The sequence below is a fragment of the Lepus europaeus genome, chromosome 5, assembly GCF_033115175.1.
Source record: "Lepus europaeus isolate LE1 chromosome 5, mLepTim1.pri, whole genome shotgun sequence".
In the NCBI taxonomy this organism is placed as follows: domain Eukaryota; kingdom Metazoa; phylum Chordata; class Mammalia; order Lagomorpha; family Leporidae; genus Lepus; species Lepus europaeus.
In genome coordinates, this window is record NC_084831.1 from 115,328,887 (window position 1) to 115,347,460 (window position 18,574).

Sequence of the window (18,574 nt, forward strand, 5' to 3'; positions counted from 1 at the left end):
GTCAACTACTACACTAAATATACCAAGATAAATAAGACACCATCTCTGTCCTCAAGCCACTTAGCATCATTTACCGAGCACCCATTATGTGCCAAGGAGTGGGCTAGGCCTTTAGGGATACAAAGATGATCAGCCTTGAGCCTAGTGGGAAGACAGAAATAAGTTCATGGAAGAAAGGGGTGGGGGGAATCAACAATTGAAAAGTGCCATGTACAGAGAGGCAAGAAAAGGAGAGAGTGCATAGAGGAAGTGACATTTAATCTGTAGTTAGATAAAAGAAGGTTTTAACCATGTGAAAGGGGGGAAGAATCCCAGGGGTGGAGCAGCCGTGTTCATGGAGAAATGACCAATAGCTTAAGACTGGAAACGAGGGAATGAGTCCTGCCAGAATCAGGCTGGAGAGGCGGGGAGGCACGGAGTGGTGGGCGCTGGCTGCGCTGTGCTAAGGGATTTATCTTTTCCTGAGAGCAGTGGAAAGCAGGGGGGTCAGATCTGGGGTTTGGGAAGATCACTGGCAGCTCTGTCAGAACGAACTGGTGATGGCAGGACTATTGTGATACAACAGTGTTTCAGGCAGAATATAAGGCAGGCTTGATCAAGGGCAGGAGAGGCTGGAAAGGCAGGGTAAGATGGGTTCGTGAAAGTTTAAGGAGGTAAAATCTGCTGCACTGGGCGGTCAGTTGAATGAGATGAAGAGTTAAAAATACTTGTTAGGTCTCCTGCGTGGAGGCATGCGATAAATTCTACCTGCCGTGACAGGTGTGTGCAGAGTGCTGTGGACGGGGTGCTTACAGTTCAGCCCACAGCTGGTAGGAGGTGACCTGTGAGCTCGGAAGTGCTTCGGGCTGGGCTATTGTCCTAAACGGAGAAAAGAGGAACAGGAGGAAAACAGGAACTGAGGATTCACAGGTATCGGTGGCTTATTAACAATGCACCCAGGGATCACCCCAAGGGTAACGCCTAAATTGCCCGAGATGGCCCGGAAACCTGGCTTCCTTCTGACCCCGCAGGAGGCTCCCGAGAGGCGCCGCTGGGCCACCAGAGGGCGCCAGGGGCGGCGGCGCGCACAGGGCCGCGTCATGGCCGCGGCGCGCGTGCAGCTGCTCTTGGCCGGGCGTCTGGAGTCCGTAAGCTTCGCGCGGAGCGTGTGTGGCCTCCTGGGCGCTGGGCCCGGGCCGGGGCCGTGGCCCACGTACTGCGGCTTGGAAGGAGGACGACTGATCCTCTCGGACAAGCCATTCCCAGGCTCCGCGGCTAAGCTTCCGCTCCAGGTCGGCAGGAGGAGGGAGGCCCGCGACGGGTGGGGAAGGTCCGAAACGGGGACTGCGACGGGTGGGGAAGGTCCGAAACGGGGACTGCGACCGGGTGGGAAACCGCCGGCGAGAGGCCGAGCGTTCCGGCCGCCCTCTCCGCGCGGTGGCCCTGCCCTGCTCCTGGAGCTTTAACCCAGGCTCCCTCCCACCAGCGACCCCCTTTCTGCCCTTTTGCGGCCCTGGACCAGCAGCCCAGGCCCCCCGGGGCTGAGCTGCCCACGAATCGAGGTGTGGATCTGGGTGTGGCCGTCATTCTGCAGTCCAGCGACCAGACTGTCTTGCTGACCAGAAGGACACGCACCCTCCGCGTTTCACCCAACCTCTGGGTACCCCCAGGTGAGCGCTCTGGGGACAAAGCCCCAAGGCCAGAGAAGAAACCTGCCTCGCCCCCACCCCCCACACATTGCATTTCCTAGTCTTGGGATGGAGACGCGGGCAGGGAAGTGTGGCCTGTCCACATTGCTGCAGCTGCATCTGGAGACCCTTGGAGGAGGGGCTTCTGGTGAAGACAACCACCTTTCACCTCTTGGTCCCCACTCTCCTTGCAGGTGGACATGTGGAACTGGATGAGGAGGTACCAGTCAGCGACCCAACGGGCACCCCTCCACTGGGTGTGGGCTGAGGACAGGGGGAGCAAAAGGCATTGGCCGCCTGACCCGCCCTCTCTCCGACTCCCAGCTGCTGGATGGAGGACTCCGAGAGCTCTGGGAGGAGACTGGACTGCGGCTGGCACAGGGCCAGTTCTCTTGGGTCCCTCTGGGACTATGGGAGGTGAGCCAGAGACCTGGGGACCATCCTTTCCCACTTAACCAAGAGACCTCAGCAAACACTCTGCTACCACCACCAGCAGCAAGTCTGCAGACGCTGCCTTAGCCACAGAGGAAGTGGGAGAGGCGCAAACCCTCACCTGTGTCCCTGGTGCGCCGTGTCTACCATCCACTTCCTAAGCTGTGGGCCCACGTGTTTCACCCCAGAGCTGTCTGACAGGAAGCCCTCTCTTTTGCCTTTCTTCTCAGTCTGCCTACCCGCCTAGGCTGAGCTGGGGTTTCCCCAAATACCATCACATTGTTCTCTATCTACTCGTCATCTCCCAGGAGTCACAGCAGCAGCTGCAGGTAAGGCTGGCTAGGGAGGAAGGAAATGGGGCTCAGGGGATCACAGGGGGCGGGGCAGAGACGCCAAGAGCATCCAGTAGTTCCTCCCCTGTCTTTAAGCATTCCGCTTGCAAATAGGCTAGTATCAAGGACAGGCCTCCCAGCGAGAAGCCAGGACTGAGGGGTCCTGTCTGACCCTAGGCCAGGATCCAACCAAACCCAAGTGAAGTGAGTGCTTTTATGTGGCTGGGACCAGAGATCGCAGCTGCAGTGGCTGCCACGGAGGATGGGACAGAAGCACCCAGAATCCTCCCCCCGGACCTACCACTCTCTGTGGGGTAAGAACTTTTCCCTGAGCTCTACCCACCCCACCACCCCATTGATTTACAGAGAATTAAGAAACCACATGAGATCAAGGACTCCAGCTGCCTAGCACAGAGGTCCTGGGTTTGACTCAAAGCTCTCCCATGGGAGCCAGTCCCCTAACCATCCTTGAACATGCTTCCTTTTTGTAAAGTGAGGTTCACAGCTAGCTACCCACCCGCTGCAGTAGTTGAGAGAGTAGATGACCTAACATATGAAAACCCAACAAGGCAAAGCCCAGACAGGAGCTGTCCTTTGCAGAGCGGTGGAACTAGAGGAGGGCAGGGCCCGAGCCGTGGCGCTCCCCACATCCACGCTGCTGCGGAACACCCCCCCTACCATGGAGGACAACCCAGAGAGGGTCAGCTCTGGCACCAAGTTTGCCCTCGGGCTCTGGCTGCAGCAGCTGGGCCGGTAAAGGTGAGGAATGGGAGGGTTCTGTGGTGCTGGGCTGGAGTGGTCTGGGCGGGGGCACAAGAGAGTTTTGTGGCACTGTGGAGTGCTCTGGTGGTGTTCTGGGGGGGGGGCACAAGAGTTTTCTATGGTGCTGGGGCTGGAGTAGTCTGGTGGTGGTCTGGGGGGGGGGGGGGCATGTGAGGGTTCTGTGGCGCTGGGCTCCAGTGGTCTGGTGGTGTTATGGGCCGGGGTGCGAGGGAAAACCAACTACTCTGGGAAGTCCTCAGTGTGGCAAGTGTGGACCCAGGCCGCAAAGGAAGAACAGAACGTGGACCCTCCTCCCCTACCCCAGTGCTCTGGAAAGGGAAGTGCGTAATGCCCTCCGGAGCCCACCTCCACGACGCTCACAGAACATTCACAACCTTTATTATGGGTGAGAAACCTGCTACAACTTTGGGAATACAAAGTAAAATTGCAACATGTATGCTGGGCCCTGGAGGGGCCCGACAAAGGAGGGCACGTGGGTCCCCCCCACTTCCCAGGAAAGGTGCAGAATAAGCCAGGCCTGACCACAGGGCCATGGGCCTCTAGACGCTTAGGCCCCAGGCTGGTCAGCTTAAGAAACACTGTGAACTTAAATATATAAATAGAGACCCAGGCAAGAGGCTAGGCCCTGCTTCCAAACCCCTGGGGATCATGGCTAAGGCCTCATCTCCTCAGTTATACTGGGAAGTAGGAGGTTGGGAAAGTCATCTTTGGAGTATTTTGGTTTTTCTTGTTTATGTACAAAATATCTGCAACCCAAAATAGAGTTCTCTGTCCATCTCTGAAATCGCCTGTCTCAGTTTCTCCATCTCATCTGCATGGCCAAAGGGAGCGGAATAGACAAGAAGAAACAATGAAGGTTTGGGTTTGGGGGATGGGAAGAGAAGGCCCCTCCGCCAAGAGGCTTTAGAGGCTTTACACGTAGTAGAGGCCAGGGGTTCAGCCCCTCCCCCCCACTCACACCCCCTCCTGTTGGCCTAGGTACCCAAAGGAATGTGTGGCCATCTGAAGAATATTTCCAAAAATAGACCCCTCCATGTCCTTGAAGAGGTTAAATATTAACCCTTTGGGTGCTGGCCTTGTCAGGCAAAGATGAGGCCACCAGTAGGTCTCCAGGAAAAGTTGGGTCTGACCTCTGACCACAGTCCCCAGAAAGGTCAGGTGGCCACAGCATACCTGCTGTGGGGTGGGGGGCAGCACAGGCTCCACAGTCCAAGGGACTCAGTCCAGGGAGATGATGTCAGACCGGCAGCCAGTCAGGGAGGGCCCTGAGGGCAGCGGTCCTCCGTGCCCCTCCCTCAAAGCCCCCCCGGGGGCCACAATGCTACTGACCCGGCCAGGAGGAGTTGCTGGAGTGGAGCTGCGGTGCGAGCTCCCCAGCGAGGGGGCCAGTGGGCCCAGGAAGTGGGAGGGGGTCCCTCGGTACTGGAAGAAGTGGCCAAGGGCATCCTGTTCATCCAAAGAGGTGATGACAGAGGGGCCGTAGTGCTGGGAGAGATCAAGGGCACAGCGTCAGACTTTACCCCGACTCAGCCCTGCCTCCTAGTCACATGGTCCAGTACTGTTATGGGGACCCTAAGGTATTCCCTGGGAGGCAAGAAGCCTCTCTCTGACTCTTCCCCCTGCCTCCCTGCCACGCCACCCCTTTTCCAGGCCTTGACACAGCCCTTCCGGGTTGCTAGGTTCTTGGCCTTGTGGGTGTCTAAAGTATGTGGACTGTCCAGTTGGGGCAGGTCTGGTGCTCTAAGCGTACACAGGTTGCGGGTGGGGAGGGGGAGTGGGCAGGGCCAGAAGCTCACCAGAATCCCTCGGGACAGAACAGTAAGGGATCCAGGCAGATCTGAGTGGCAATCCGAGGAAGTACCAGTGCTGCCTGCACCCCACCTCCCCTGAGAAAAGCGGATCCGGGTCTCTGCGGGGCCCCCAATCAGAGCTGCACAGGAGAAGGGACCACGTACCTGACTCTCCGTCTGAAGGAAAGAAAATAAGTCTAAACCTGGAAGGAAAGGGAAAATACAAATCAATCTCCTGCCCCATCCTCTTACCGCCAAGACAGGCAAGTCTTTGGGATTCCGGCCCCTGGTGAGCAGCAAGGGCTCTGCTGGGCTTGGGGGAGCGGGTAGCAGCGTCGTACCTTGGATGTCGGCCCCCAGGGGGAAGGCAGGTGGGTACTCGTGCAGTGGGAGGCTGGACAGGAAATCCCCGCCCAGTGTGCCCATAGCAGGGCTGCGCAGCACCGAGGACGGCTGATGGCCAGACGTCAGGACCCTGCAAGTAGAGAGTAGGAGCTGGGGCAGCCGGCGAACCCCAGATGCCCCACTCCGCCCAGCTCCCCAAGGGTCCTCTCTGTCCCCACTGCCTTTCCCTTGGCCCAAGGTTTGCCGGGTGAGCACTACTGACTTCTGCTGTGCCCTCCCTAGTATGGAGTCAGCCTATTTTCTCTTACCCTTTGCTTCCCGGCAGGGCTGGGATGGCAGCCGAGGTGACGGGACAGTGCTTCTTGGTGGGAGGCAGATCTTCCTCATCTGAGGAGCTCTCTATTGTCAAGTCAATCACTTCCACCTTCTTCTTATTCTCTGCTGGAGCTCCCTCTTGGACTGGGCTGTACTGGGGGCCTGCAAGTGGTGAGAAGACTGTGTCTCAGAGAAGAGGCCAGCCAAGGTCTAGCTCATCTGGGGGACAGGGGGTCACTCACCATCCAGCCCATACCCTGGCGGGGGGCAAACCTCAGACGCCTCCTTCTTGGGCTTCATTGGGCACCAGGAGCCATCTTCCATGAACTGGATCTCATCACAGTCCGAACAGGAATTTAGAATCTCCATGAATAAACTGTGGGAGGGAAGAGATGGAAATTCAGGGGGCTGGGAATTGAGTGCCACAGTGGCCAGAGAGATGCGGGACTCACCTTCCTGGGCAATAGAGGGATCCTGTCCAAACTATTGGACCTCCTAGAATTGTTGCAATCAAGTAACAGCTTTACAAATTGTATGTTTTAAAGTGAACATAAGCTGAACCCTAGCTATGCATGGTCTAGGAACAAGACAGAAGAAGCAGAGAGGCAGAACTCCACCAACCACCTCCAAAAAGGCAGTGGGACCAAGCACCATACATAGGCTCAGGACAGGGCCCGAGACCAGCCAGACCAGCATCCTCAGGAAGACCTCACTGCCTCCTCAGTGGGAGGTCAGGGAGTCATTACAGGCGATACACTGGCCTCTGCCGCTAACTGCAGCCTTGAGTAAGAATCTCTAAGCCTCAGTTACCTGCTCTGTAATGAAGTACCTACCTCAAGATCCAGTGCAATAATGCATGCAAAGTGCGTAGCATCAAGATGCTTTATCTATACTAAGTCCTTAATGTCACCACATATGTGGACTAGTAGAGGGACACAGTGAGATGTGGGGTTCGCCTGGTGAGGAGAAATAAGCCATATGTACTAAAGGGGGTCTGGGACAGGTATTTGGCCTGGTGGTGAAGGTGCCTGCAGCCCCTATCACAGTGTCTGAGTTCAGCTCCTGGCTCTGGCTCCCAGTTCCAGCTTCCTGCCATTGCACATCCCAGGAGGCAGCAAATGAAGGCTCAAGAAGTTAGGTCCCCCTCCTCTAGCTGGGAGATCTGGGTTGAGTTCCCAGCTGCCAGCTTCAGCCTGGCCCACCAGCCCCAGCTGTTGGGGGCATTTTGGGGGAGCGAACCAGCAAATGAGAGCTGCCTTGCTGTCTGTCTCTCTCTCTCTGCCTCTCGCATAAAGGTAAAACAAGGTAGGGTGGAGAAGATAGCCTAGGTAAAAGGAAGCAGAGTGGCCCTACCCATCAATGATAAGAGATTCATAGGGAGCCTTCTTGTCACACACAGGACATGTCCACGTTGGCTTCTTCTCATTCATCTGCAGATAAAGGGCAGCATCGAAGCTCTGCAGGTGGGCGCAGGTGAGGGCGCGACAAGGAACAGTGAGGCGCATCTTCCCGAGCTGCGGAGAGCAGTTCTCCAGTCAGAGGCCCCGCTCTGGAATCTGCAGGGACCCTCCTGAGTCCAGAGAATTAGCCCCACTCCCTCCCTCGTCCCTTATCCCCCTGGTACCCACCGGGCACATGAGTGATACCCGGAGACTCGTGGTAGCCACCTCACTGTCAGGGTCAGCAGTCAATTTCTCCTTGACTGAAACAACAGTGAGGGCAGAGTCATGGGGTCAGCAAGGCTGGAAGAGACCCAGGAGTTGGTGAGGCCAGAAGCAGATGGCTCTGGCTGAGAGACAGCTGGGTAGAGAGTCTTTGGGGGCCCGTGGGATGTCACATGGGGTCGGTCTGGAATCTGTATTACGAAGGCTGGATGCTGTCTGGCTGAGAGGCAGCTGGGTAGAGAGTCTTTGGGGGCCTGTGGGATGTCACATGGGGTTGGTCTGGAATATGTATTATAAAGGCTGGACGCTGGGAGGATTTCTGCATCCCTAAAGGTGCGTAATCATAGCTAGGTGACCTCTGGCTGTGTTAGGAAGGATCTAGAAGGAACTGAATATCATGTGAGGTGAGATTAGTTGATCCCCAACACTTTCCAGTTCAGAGAATCCATATTCTAGCAGGGCTGGAGTTGGGCTCTGTGAGGTACAAAGCAGATGTATGACTGGGAATGCACTGAAGTTGGCCAACTTCTCAACCTTGAAGACTAGAAGGAGAAGGGATGGGGTTCATGAGAGTGAAGTTGTCAGAGACGGGGAATGGGTTTGGTTATGAAAGCTAGAGGACCAGGAAGATTTGACTGTAGATCAGAGGGAGAAAGGGAAGGATGCTACTCACTCAGTGCCCGGGAATGGTCTGGGTTCCGGATACCCTTTGCTCTGAGTTTTTGTAGAAGGGTCCCTGCAGTCAACTGCCTCACCAGGTACACAGACAAGGAGTAATTCTACTTGGAGGTGGGAGGGACACAATTAGCCTGGACTTCTTAGACCACCATCACCCCCATTTGTCCCAGGAGGGCCAGAGACAGTGGGTTAATGGCAGAGAGACCCATAAGAGGAGGATATTTCCCCAACCCAGGGCACTAGATGGTTCCCCTTCACCCGCTGCAGGCTTTGCCAGACACCTGCTTCAGCTGTGCTCACCCGTCCAAACTCAGATGACCAATTGACCACGATGGTGTTGGGAACAGTGGCTGAGAGTCGAGCCAGGGGTGTGATGTTGATTGGGCGGCTGGGCCTCTTGGGCTCAGCCCCATTTTTGGTGGGGGGAAGGTAGCCCTGAGGAAGGGAGGGACCGGTCAGTGGAGAAGGGGCTCTGGGAAGGGGCTCTGCTCTAACAACAAAAAACATCTTGTTGGGTTACTCATTCCCTGGAGGGAAGGCCAGCCCACTCACTGCCCAAAGGGCTGGGGGCCCATTCACAAAACTGGGGCACTGTCTAGGGTTGTGTATGGGATTCACTCCTGGGGAGAAAGAAGAGTTTATTTATTGACCAAGGAAACAGGCACCCACTCACTAAGGCCCAGGGGGACAGGGGCACCTCACTTCTTCCAGCTCTGAGCTCTGGGGGAATAACTTGTAAGAAGTCTTCCCTGAATTATTATTCTTCCTCTGGGTTCTGCCAGAATTGTGGTTCAGCTCCATCTTAATACTCTCTAGAGGGGCCGGCGCTGTGGCATAGCGGGTAAAGCTGCTGCCTGCAGTGCCAGCATCCCTTATGGGCACCGGTTCGAGTCCCAGCTGCTCCACTTCCGATCCAGCTCTCTGCTGTGGCCTGGGGAAGCAGTAGAAGATGGCCCAAGTGCTTGGGCCTCTGCACCCATATGGGCGACCCAGAAGAAGCTCTTGGCTCCTGACTTTGGTTCGGCACAGCTCTGGCCATTGCAGTCAATTGGGGAGTGACCCAGCGGATGGAAGACCTCTCTCTCTGCCTCTCTTTCTCTCTGTGTGTAACTCTGACTTTCAAATAAATAAATAAATCTCTTTAAAAAAAAATACTCTCTAGATTGTGTGGATGCAGTCAGTAAACGAAGCACCTATTCTGGGTCTCACACTGTGCCGGGCATGGCTCCTTCGTAATGGTTCATAATAAACCGAAGCAACAAGGGGCTACTGCCAGAGAAGAGAATATTTACCGGCAAGGGGCACAGTTTCCCGTTGACCTTAACAAAGAGGTTGGGGGGGAAATAATCCTCCTGGGGGCAGCTGGTCTCACAGAGACAGAACCTGGTGTGAGATGAGAGAGGATGAAATGTAGGAGGCACTTTCTTGAGATGCACCCGGCACGGATCTCCAGAAAATCAGTCATGGATGTCGGTAGCCCTCAACATCCAGGAGAGGCCCAGAGTGGGGTGGGCAATGGCAGAGCAGGACTATCACCTAGGAGCATCTGTCATACCCTGATTTCTTTCCCAGGGAGCCCAGCAGGGGAAGGAGGGAGAATCAACTCACCTTAGCTGCACCTGGATGGTATAATCGCATTTGGCTCCTGGCAGAACCTCTCTGTAACAGGTAGGGAGAGGGAGAGATGTCAGCATGTGGCTTCCAGACGGCAGGGGTGAGTGGAGACGGAAGTCAGATGTTCAGGGGCAGAGAAGAGACATACACAGGAACGAGAGACAGAGCAGGCTCACATGATGGATGGGGAGGTGAGCAAGGCAGAACACAGAGGGTCAGAGAGCAGACTCCAGGAGCAACAACCCAAGGGTGAGGCAGGAGGACTGCAGTAGATGTACCTGGATGTCAGAATCTGCTGCACCTGCTGTGGAGTGAGGGCAAAGGTGAAGTGTGCTTCCTCGAACCGCTGGCTAGACGTAGATGCTGGGGACATAAAGGGATGTTACTCCCAAGCCCACGCACACAGGATAAAAGCTGAAGAAAGGCTTGGAAAGAGGCATAGTATCCCAGACACCTGAGGGACCACACAGAGCCGTACCAAGGGTGGTGGGCCGGATGAGCTCCCCGTAGACTTCATAGAAGGGCAGTGGCTTCATGGTGACGTCAGGATGCACAGGCTGGGGCAGAGGGGGGTGCATGTCCACCTCCCGCTTAGGGCCCAACAGGGTGCCAGGGGCCAGGAGGGCAGGGGGAATGGGAGTGAGCGGGCCAGGGGAGCCTACAGGAGAGGTGCCAGGGGGCAGAGAGAGCAGGGAGAGGTCAGAGGGCCCCAGGGTTTTCCGGGGAAAGCGCCGGCGGTAAAGCTCCTTGATCTTCATCTGGACGCTGGGGGCACAGCTGGACTTGAGGAGGTGGAGGGCCTTGGCCAGGAGTTCGTGCTTCCGTCCACTCTTGTTCCGGCCAGCAAAGCCGAGAAGCACCTGGAGCTCAGATACCCGGAAACTCATCACCATGTGCTGTGGAGAAGAAGAGGAAGGCTTGAGAATGTTTGCCTGCACAGGGCAGCCCATCCTGGGACCACACCAGCCCGGAGCAGCAAGGCCCCTTGTCCTAAGCCTCGGGTCAGCCTCACCACCACCCCGCATTTGAGCAGCCCAGACTGGGGGTAGGGGATGGCAGACGGCAAGCTACCCTCAGACACCTCCATCCCTGCCTCAAGCCTGTCTCTCCTATAAGCTGCTTAGCTCCTTTCCTGCCTTCTCAGATTCTCAGACCCACCCTGGCCTCCTGGGAAAAGGACAGGAGACAGCAAGGAGGAGGGAGGGAAGAGAGGATTCAGGCCAGACGGCTCCACAGGGAAGAAAAGGACCAGGTGTCTGGAGGATTGGGTCCCAGAGCTCATCCCTCCCACCCAGCTCAGCAGTTTGTCCTAGCGTTGTTGAAGCTCTTGTGGCTAGGACATTCAGGTCAGGGTTCAGTGCTGATTACCCCCAAATCCTTTCTGGCATCATTTACATAATCACCCTCCCCTAGTTCTATATTTTCTGGGAAGGACACAGGACCAAAACTTGAGGGGCAGAAGGAGTTAACCATGGATGACTATGAATCACCAAGTCCATGTTTCCCACCTGTTTACCTGTTTGCTCCATCTGCAAGAACTAAAATCCTGCTTCTCCTGGAGAGAAAATGGGTGTTTCTAACACACACACACACACACACACACGCAGAGAGAGAGAGAGAGAGGAGGGAGAAGGGAAGAGCCCTAAACAGAGGCCCTGGGAGAGTGAGGGACGGGCCCCTGAGACTGCCAGCCCCTCTCCAGGGATCTGGGCCCTGTGGCTTATCTCAAGCCTGCCTTGGAACGTGGCTCCATTTCAAAGGGCAGAGCACAGAGCTTGGGGATGAACCAGCGGTTTAAGATGCTGGGAGGCGTCCTCTGATGTGGTTTTCCTCAACACTCCGTGTGGCAGGGAGCGCTCCGTCATCAGACACCTGCCCTCCGTGGCTCTCGAGGAGCCCGGGTCACGGGCAGGCCCTCCCAGCCGTCCACCGTTCTTCCCCTCGGAGGCTTGTCCTGGACTCCTTTCGAAGAACGTGATGAAAAACTTACTCCTCTACCTTTCTCGCCATCCTTGTTATCCCTTCCGTGCTGTCTTTATTTATTTATTTATTTTTTTACCCCGTCCTCTCCACCCCACAGCTTCACACGCCTCGGCCCAAAGCCAGGACCTGCCCCTCGGCCGCCAGGATGCTTCTGCCCCACCCCTCGAGGATCTGGCCCGCGCGGCCCCGCCCCCTCCATCTCGGCCGCCCACTGGTGCTTCCCGAGGCTCGTCTCCCACGGCAGCCCCACAGGCTCTCTCCTCCCAGCTCCATCTCCCCAGGAACCTCCCCCTCCGTCTGCCCCGGTCCCACCCCTACTGTCACATCTCTCGGCCTGGATCGATTCGTCCCCTCCGCCTCTACAGCAGCTTCCCCCCGCCCCGGCCCTGCTCCTCCGGCCGCCCCTTCCACTAAACCCGGCTGCTACCCCGCGTCCCCGCCCCCTGCACAGCGGCCCCCAACAGCTGCAATTCCCCTCGGCCCCACCCCTACATCTGCCCCGCAGCCCCGCCCCCGGAGCCCCGCCGCAGCCCCTTCCCCGCCCGGGCAGCCCGTCCGCGCCGCGCCTCCCGCGCCCACCCGAGCTCTCCGCACCCCGACTCGGCGCACCGCTGGGCTCAGTCCGGATGGGGATGGGGGAGGGGGTCGGTACCTTTAATTCGCCCAGCTCCGCCATCTTGAGACATCGCAGGCGCCCGAGCCCGAGCCCGAGCTCAGGCCCAGGGACCGGCGCACAACTCTCCACCCCGGCGCCGGCCGCAAATGCCGCCTGCTCCGCCCCGTCCAGCCCCCTACACCACCCCTTCGCGGCCCCGCCCGCCCGGCTTCGGACAAGCCCCGGCCTCGGCCCCTCCTTCCGCGGCCCGACCCAGCCCCTACACGTCTTTGGCCCGCAGGCAAGACGGGCGGACCCGGAGGGAGTGCACGGCCCCAAAGATCGCGGGCCCCGAGGGTAACCGAGAGGAGGCGGGCCCGAAGTGCCTGGGGGCGGGGGGCTTTGCCACGCCAGAGTGGGGAGGGAATGAGCTTTTAGGGAGCCAAAGACACTCGAAAGATGGAGGGAAAGTATCGGGAACTGCTGGATTTCAGAGAAATGGGGGAGGGGGTGGGCAGAGTTGGAGCGGACGCCTGCATCTGCATGTCCAAGAGTTCGGCCAGCTCAGGTCAAGAGTCCCCGGCCACCAGCTCGGGGAGGGGTGAGCGGTGGTCCACTTTAGGGGAGCCTCGGATTCAAGGGCACTTCAGTTCCAGAGGCTATTCTCAGCCCTCCACCCCAACCCCCCCTCCCCAACACCTATTACAGTGTAGCCCTCGGTCCGGCCGACGAGCTCCAACTCCGTAGCAACAAAGTTTGGTGCGCAGAGCGGGACTTACCAGCACCGTTGCAGGACATGGGGAAGGGGCTCAGGAGCCTCAGAGGGTGGGCTGCGGAGGCCAGGGGAAGGGGCTCGGCGCCGCTCCCGCAGTCGGCACGGCCACAGAGTCTCGGTCCGGCGGCCGGACGCTGCAGCCGCAGCTCCGCCCGGGCCGGAGCTCCGCCCGGCCTAGCGCTCGGGCTGGGGCCGCCCCCTCCGGGGTCAGCGCGCCAGGACCGCGGAGAGGGGAGAGGGGGCGGAGCCCGCGGCGGGAGAGGGAGGACTCGGAGTCCGGCGCCGGAGAGTTGAGCGTCTCGTGCGAGTGGAGTGGGCCGACGAGGTTCCCGGGCCCAGCGGCGCTCGGTGCCTCTGGGACACCCGCGCGCCGGCCGGGACTAGAGGTGGCAGCGCGCTGCCACTGAGACTGTGGGCCGGGGATCTGACCGCGTGGAGAGGTTCTTCCTCGAAAGGCGACCTCTGCCTCCCCGGGGGAGAGCCTGGGCTGCTGAATGCAAACTGTATCCCATCCTAACTCTAGGTGCGCTCCTCCACCCCTAGCCAATAGCTCAGCTTAGGTGCGGCTGGAGGTGGACAGAGCAGAGTGTTCTTAACGCTCCTCTCTGGAGCGGCGACCTCCTCTCCTTCCTCCAAAGCCTTGGACCCTCCAGACCCCTGTCTCAACCCAGCTGAGATCACTCACACGCAGCCCCCAGAGTAAAACCACTTCTATATATCCACGATAATACCAACTGTGGGGCCAGTGCTCTGGCATCGTGGGCTAAGCCTCTGCCAGTGGCGTCGACATCCCATATGCTCACCGGTTCCAGTCCTGGCTGCTCCTCCAGCTCTCTGCCATGGTGGGAAAGCAGTAGAAGATGGCCCAAGCGCTTAGGCTCCTGCACCCACGTGGGAGACCCGGAAGAAGCTCTTGGCTCCTGGCTTCAGATTGGCTCAGCTCTGGCCATTGCGGCCATTTGGGGAGTGAACCAGTGGATGGAAGACCCCTCTCACTCTGTCTCTCCCTCTATCTGCAATTCTACCTCTCAAACAAATAAAATCTAAAAGAAAATACCAACATTGGGGCACATTCCCAAACTGGGTACTGGGAACCTCCAAGTGAGTTTGAGTTGGCTGGCACTTGAGTTGGCTGGCACTTAAGTGATCATATCTTTCATTAAATAAATATTCAAGAGCCAGTGGTGGACTGTTTGGTGCTGAGGACATAAAATCATTGCAGGAGCCCACAGTCCAGCGGCAATGACATGTTAAACCTGTAATTGGCAGACAAAAGGAGTGCTTTCATAAATAATAGGAATAATCCCTTCATTTAGCTTAAGCCTTCAGTGTAATCCATCCCAGGAAACCACCCACCCAAGCCATAGACTGAAGGTGTTGACCTAGGCAAATTCCCAGTACCTGCAGAAACTGGATCAGACCAGAATACTTTATGGATTTGGGGGGAAGAGGGCCACTGTCCCCTGCCACTCCCGTTCTTTCTCGCTCTTTTGCTGCCTGAACTGATAAACCCCTCAAGCTAGAGGCTAAGGATTTGGTCCTAAATATCAGCTGCTCCCTCCGTCAGCTGAGGATTATTCATCAGGCCCTGAACTCATCTGTTCTTTCAAAATCAAAAGCTACTGTGTATGAGTTTGCATTTTCTAGAATTTCCAGTAATTGTGAAGGGGAAGAAAAGAGGGAGGACAAAATGAGAGATCAAAGGGGAAACTTCTGGGAGTGCGATAGTTTTATGGTTGTGTCCTCGCACTCACTCTGCTTTAAATATGTGAAGTTTATCGTATGTCAATTGTAGCTCAATAAAGCTGTAAAAATTAAAGAGAAAATCAATCTAATGATTTCATAAAGGAGGGCACTCCTTTAAAAAGTTTATTTGAGGGGCTGACGCTGTGGCTTAGCAGGTTAAAGCCTCAGCCTGCAGTGCTGGCATATCATATGGGCGACGGTTTGAGTCCCAGCTGCCCCACTTCCCATCCAGCATCCCTGCTGATGTGCCTAGGAAGGCAGAGGAAGATGGTTCAAGTCCTTGGGCCCCTCCACCCACACGAGAGACCCAGAAGCTCCTGGCTCCTGGCTTCAGATCTGCCCAGCTGTGGCCATTGCGGCCATTTGGGGAGTGAACCAGTGGGTGGAATATCTGTCCTTCTCTCTCTGTGAAACTCTGCCTCTCAAATAAAGAAATCCTTTTTTAAAAAAATAAAGTTCATTTGAAGAAGCTGGCACTGTGGTGTGAGGAGGTAAAACCGCTGCCTGGAGTGCAGGCTTCCCATGTGTATTATATATATATATATATATATATATATATAGACATGCAGAGTGGACATTGAGAGAGAGAGAGACAGAGAGAAAGGTCTTCCTTTTGCCATTGGTTCACCCTCCAATGGCCGCCGCTGCCGGCATGCTGCAGCTGGTGCATCACGCTGATCAGAAGCCAGGAGCCAGGTGCTTCTCCTGGTCTCCCATGAAGGTGCAGGGCCCAAGCACTTGGGCCATCCTCCACTGCACTCCCCGGGCCACAGCAGAGAGCTGGACAGGAAGAGGGGCAACTGGGACAGAATCCAGCGCCCCGACCGGAACTAGAACCTGGGGTGCCAGCACCGCAGGTGGAAGGTTAGCCTATTGAGACGCAGCACCAGCCCCCATATGTATGTTCATTCAAGTCCCGGCTGCTCCACTTCCAATCCAGCTCCTTGCCAATGGCCCCAGCAGAAGATGGCCCAAATGCTTGGGCCCCTGCATCCATGTGGGAGACCCAGAAGAAACTCCTGGCTCCTGGTTTCAGATCTGCCCAGCTTCTGCCATTACGGCCACTTGGGGAGTTTGTCGGCAGATGGAAGATCCTTCTCTCTCTGCCTCTGTCTCCCTGTAACTCTACCTTTCAAATAAATAAATCTTAAAAAAAGTTCACTTGAGGGGCAGGTATCTGGCACAATGCTTGGCATGCCTGCATCCCATATTGGAGTGCCTGGGTTCTGGTTCCAGCTCTGCTCCTGACTCTAGCTTCCTGTTAATGTTCATCCTGGGAGGCAGCATGACATGATTCAAATATTTGGGTCTCTGCCACCCATGTGGGAGACTCCAATTGAGTTCTGGCCTCCTGGCTTCCACCTGGCCCAGCCCTGGCTATGGCCAGCGTTTGGGGGAGTGGACCAGTGGATGGGAGACATCCCTCTCTGGTTTTCAAATAAATCAATAAATGTTTAAGTTAATTTGAGGTTATAAGTTTTAGCATCTCCAGAGGATGACAGAAAACTGGGAAGGCAGGCACCTGAATCCAGCCCTGTGTACAAGCTCCATGAGGACAGGAACCTTCTCTGTGTTGTTCATACTCTGTCCCCAGTGCCTGGCACACAGTAGGCTCCTGAAATATCTGTTTCATAAACTGATGTTACCAAAAGAGGGAAGTTGTGAATCAGGACCAAGTTCCAGATTGAGGGCATCCAAAGACACAGCACGGCCTTCACCTGCTGTCCGCACACAGCCCCTACATCTGAAGCCTGAGGAATGAGGGAGAAGTAGGAATAATGAGTCCCTACCAAAGTCTTGTTAAACAGGCAACTCCGGAGGAATAGAGGGACCATCTGGGAATAGACGTTTCCTTATGAAAGCAGAGAAGATTCGAGGGCTGGGAGTTGTTGGGATAACAGTTTATGGTTTGTATGGAGGGAGACCAGGAAACCAGAAACTGAAGGTTCCCCTCCTGTGTTAACATTAGCATCATTCACCACTCCCACAGCTCAGCCATCCTGGGATCGGCTTCCAGGAGCCCCAGAGGGAGTCAGAGGCCTGGATTCCATTACTGAAGCTGTTTCCTGACTCATGCTCAACCTTAGCCAAAGGATCTCCCCCTCTCTGGGCCCTTCTCTCTGCAGTTTCTTCCTCTTCCCACCCCACACCCCGTATATAATGAGGAATGTAGCAGTCCTTTGGTATTCTCTGGTAATTCTGAGAGTAAGATGGAAAACAGAGTTTCTGTTCCTCTTGATAGAAATCACTCGGACCCATTTAATGTCCCCCCTTGGCAGCTGCACCCTTCTCCAGCCACACCTCCTGTCCCCATGCTCCCCACCTGAATGCAATCCCCTGCCCTATCCACACAAATCCCAAAGCTGACCCACGCCTTCTGCAGGACCTGCTACAAATCTCAGCAACTCTTTCCCCCTAGGCCAAACTCTGGAGGCAGACTCTGCAGCCCTAGGGTAGCCCCCTGTCTTCCACAGCAGCTCCTCCCCACTCTTCTCTCAACCAGTCTCTTCACTCCCAAACCACTGCTGTCTGACCCAGCGTAACCCAGCAGAGGGCAGGCCCAGGGAAGAAACGGAGGGATCAGAGTGTGGACCACTGAACTACAGTCCCACGGTTTGGAGGAACTCACTGCCTCATTCTTACCTGGCAGTCTGACTGGTAGAGGCACAGGAAAGGGAAAGAGACCCAGAGGAAGCAGCTGAGAGACACACCTTTTTTTCTGTCTGAAAATGGAACCAGGGGGACGTAAACTCTGGGTATTCCTTCATCCTTTTCCCAGGAATCAGACTTTGTGTCTTTCTTTGCACTTGAGGCAATGAATCGTGATCACATGAGACCATGTGTTTCAAATCTAGCCACATTGTTCAACACATGATACAATGTTACACTGAACATCTTGAAAAAAAAAATCCAAGTTTCTCAATCTTCCCTTTTCCTTAAAAGAGATGATGGATTTAGGAGGTAGAGGGAAAAAAAAATAGGACCAAGCTACTTTAAGCACCATTTAGGGGGGCTGGCACTGTGGCACAGCGGGTTAACACCCTTGCTTGAAGTGCTGGCATCCCATATGGGTGCCAGTTTGAGACCCGGCTGCTCCACTTCCGATCCAGCCCTCTGCTATGGCCTGGGAAAACAGTAGACGACGGCCCAAGTCCTTGGGTCCCTGCACGCGTGTGGGAGACCCGGAAGAAGCTCCCGGCTCCTGGCTTCAGATCAGCATAGCTCCGGCTGTGGCGGCCAATTGGGGAGTGAAACAGCAGATGGAAGACCTCTCTCTCTCTCTCTGCCTCTCCTCTCTCTCTCTGTGTAACTCTGACTTTCAAATAAATAAATAAATCTTAAAAAAAAAGTTTTAAAAATAAAAGAAAGCCCCACTTAGGTCCTGGCTGCTGCACTTTCGATCCAGCTCTCTGCTAATGCACTTGGGAAAGCAGCGGAAGGTGGCCAGGTGCTAGAGCCCATGCCCCCATGTGGGGGACCCAGAAGAGGCTCCTGGCCCCTGACTTCAGATCAGCCTAGCTTTGGCAGTTGAGGCCATTTGGGGAGTGAACCAGCAGATGGAAGGAAATCTCTGGATCTCTCTCTCTCTCTGTAACCCTGCTTTTTAAATTAATGAAATGATAAAATCAATAAATGGAGCCATTTGTAATAAAAAAAAAAGTAATGAAATAACTCCCAAAACAAAGAAGCAACCAAGACATCCTTCAGTAGATAAATGGACAAATAAACTGTGGTATGTCCAATGAAATATCTTCCAATGCTTAAAAGAAAGGAATCGTCCAGCTATAAAAAGACAAAGAGGAAATGTGAATGTATATTTCTTTCTTTCTTTTTTTTTCCAATTAGCTCTTATTT

At 55.6% G+C, this 18,574-nt stretch overlaps 2 protein-coding genes across 10 annotated transcripts; one reads left to right on the top strand and one right to left on the bottom strand.

Moving 5' to 3' along the window:
- Nucleotides 1-780: 780 nt before the first annotated feature.
- Nucleotides 781-13,110, bottom strand: PIAS3 (protein inhibitor of activated STAT 3). 4 transcript variants are annotated; one of them, XM_062192125.1, is made up of 15 exons: nucleotides 12,256-12,353; nucleotides 10,099-10,516; nucleotides 9,899-9,983; nucleotides 9,615-9,665; nucleotides 9,299-9,389; nucleotides 8,307-8,441; nucleotides 8,002-8,107; nucleotides 7,293-7,366; nucleotides 7,018-7,178; nucleotides 5,907-6,040; nucleotides 5,658-5,826; nucleotides 5,346-5,479; nucleotides 5,170-5,207; nucleotides 4,544-4,699; nucleotides 781-858 (listed from the first exon to the last, which is right to left on the bottom strand). In XM_062192125.1, the coding sequence occupies exons 1-15, from the start codon at nucleotides 12,277-12,279 to the stop codon at nucleotides 796-798; spliced, it is 1,839 nt and encodes a 612-aa protein (XP_062048109.1). In that variant the 5' UTR covers nucleotides 12,280-12,353; the 3' UTR covers nucleotides 781-795. The 4 variants fall into 4 exon arrangements, with proteins under 4 accessions (XP_062048109.1, XP_062048110.1, XP_062048107.1 ...); XM_062192126.1 differs by lacking the exon at nucleotides 781-858 and adding an exon at nucleotides 3,576-4,025; XM_062192123.1 differs by lacking the exons at nucleotides 781-858; nucleotides 12,256-12,353 and adding an exon at nucleotides 12,978-13,110 and having other exon boundaries at nucleotides 3,576-4,699.
- On the top strand, nucleotides 915-3,608 carry NUDT17 (nudix hydrolase 17). 6 transcript variants are annotated; one of them, XM_062192133.1, is made up of 8 exons: nucleotides 915-1,271; nucleotides 1,466-1,649; nucleotides 1,862-1,887; nucleotides 1,992-2,084; nucleotides 2,330-2,428; nucleotides 2,609-2,745; nucleotides 3,032-3,190; nucleotides 3,447-3,533. In XM_062192133.1, exons 1-7 carry the CDS (start codon nucleotides 930-932, stop codon nucleotides 3,186-3,188), a joined length of 1,038 nt encoding a protein of 345 aa, XP_062048117.1. In that variant the 5' UTR covers nucleotides 915-929; the 3' UTR covers nucleotides 3,189-3,190; nucleotides 3,447-3,533. The 6 variants fall into 6 exon arrangements, with proteins under 6 accessions (XP_062048117.1, XP_062048118.1, XP_062048115.1 ...); XM_062192134.1 differs by lacking the exon at nucleotides 2,609-2,745 and having other exon boundaries at nucleotides 3,447-3,608; XM_062192131.1 differs by lacking the exon at nucleotides 2,609-2,745 and having other exon boundaries at nucleotides 3,454-3,608.
- Nucleotides 13,111-18,574: the final 5,464 nt, after the last annotated feature.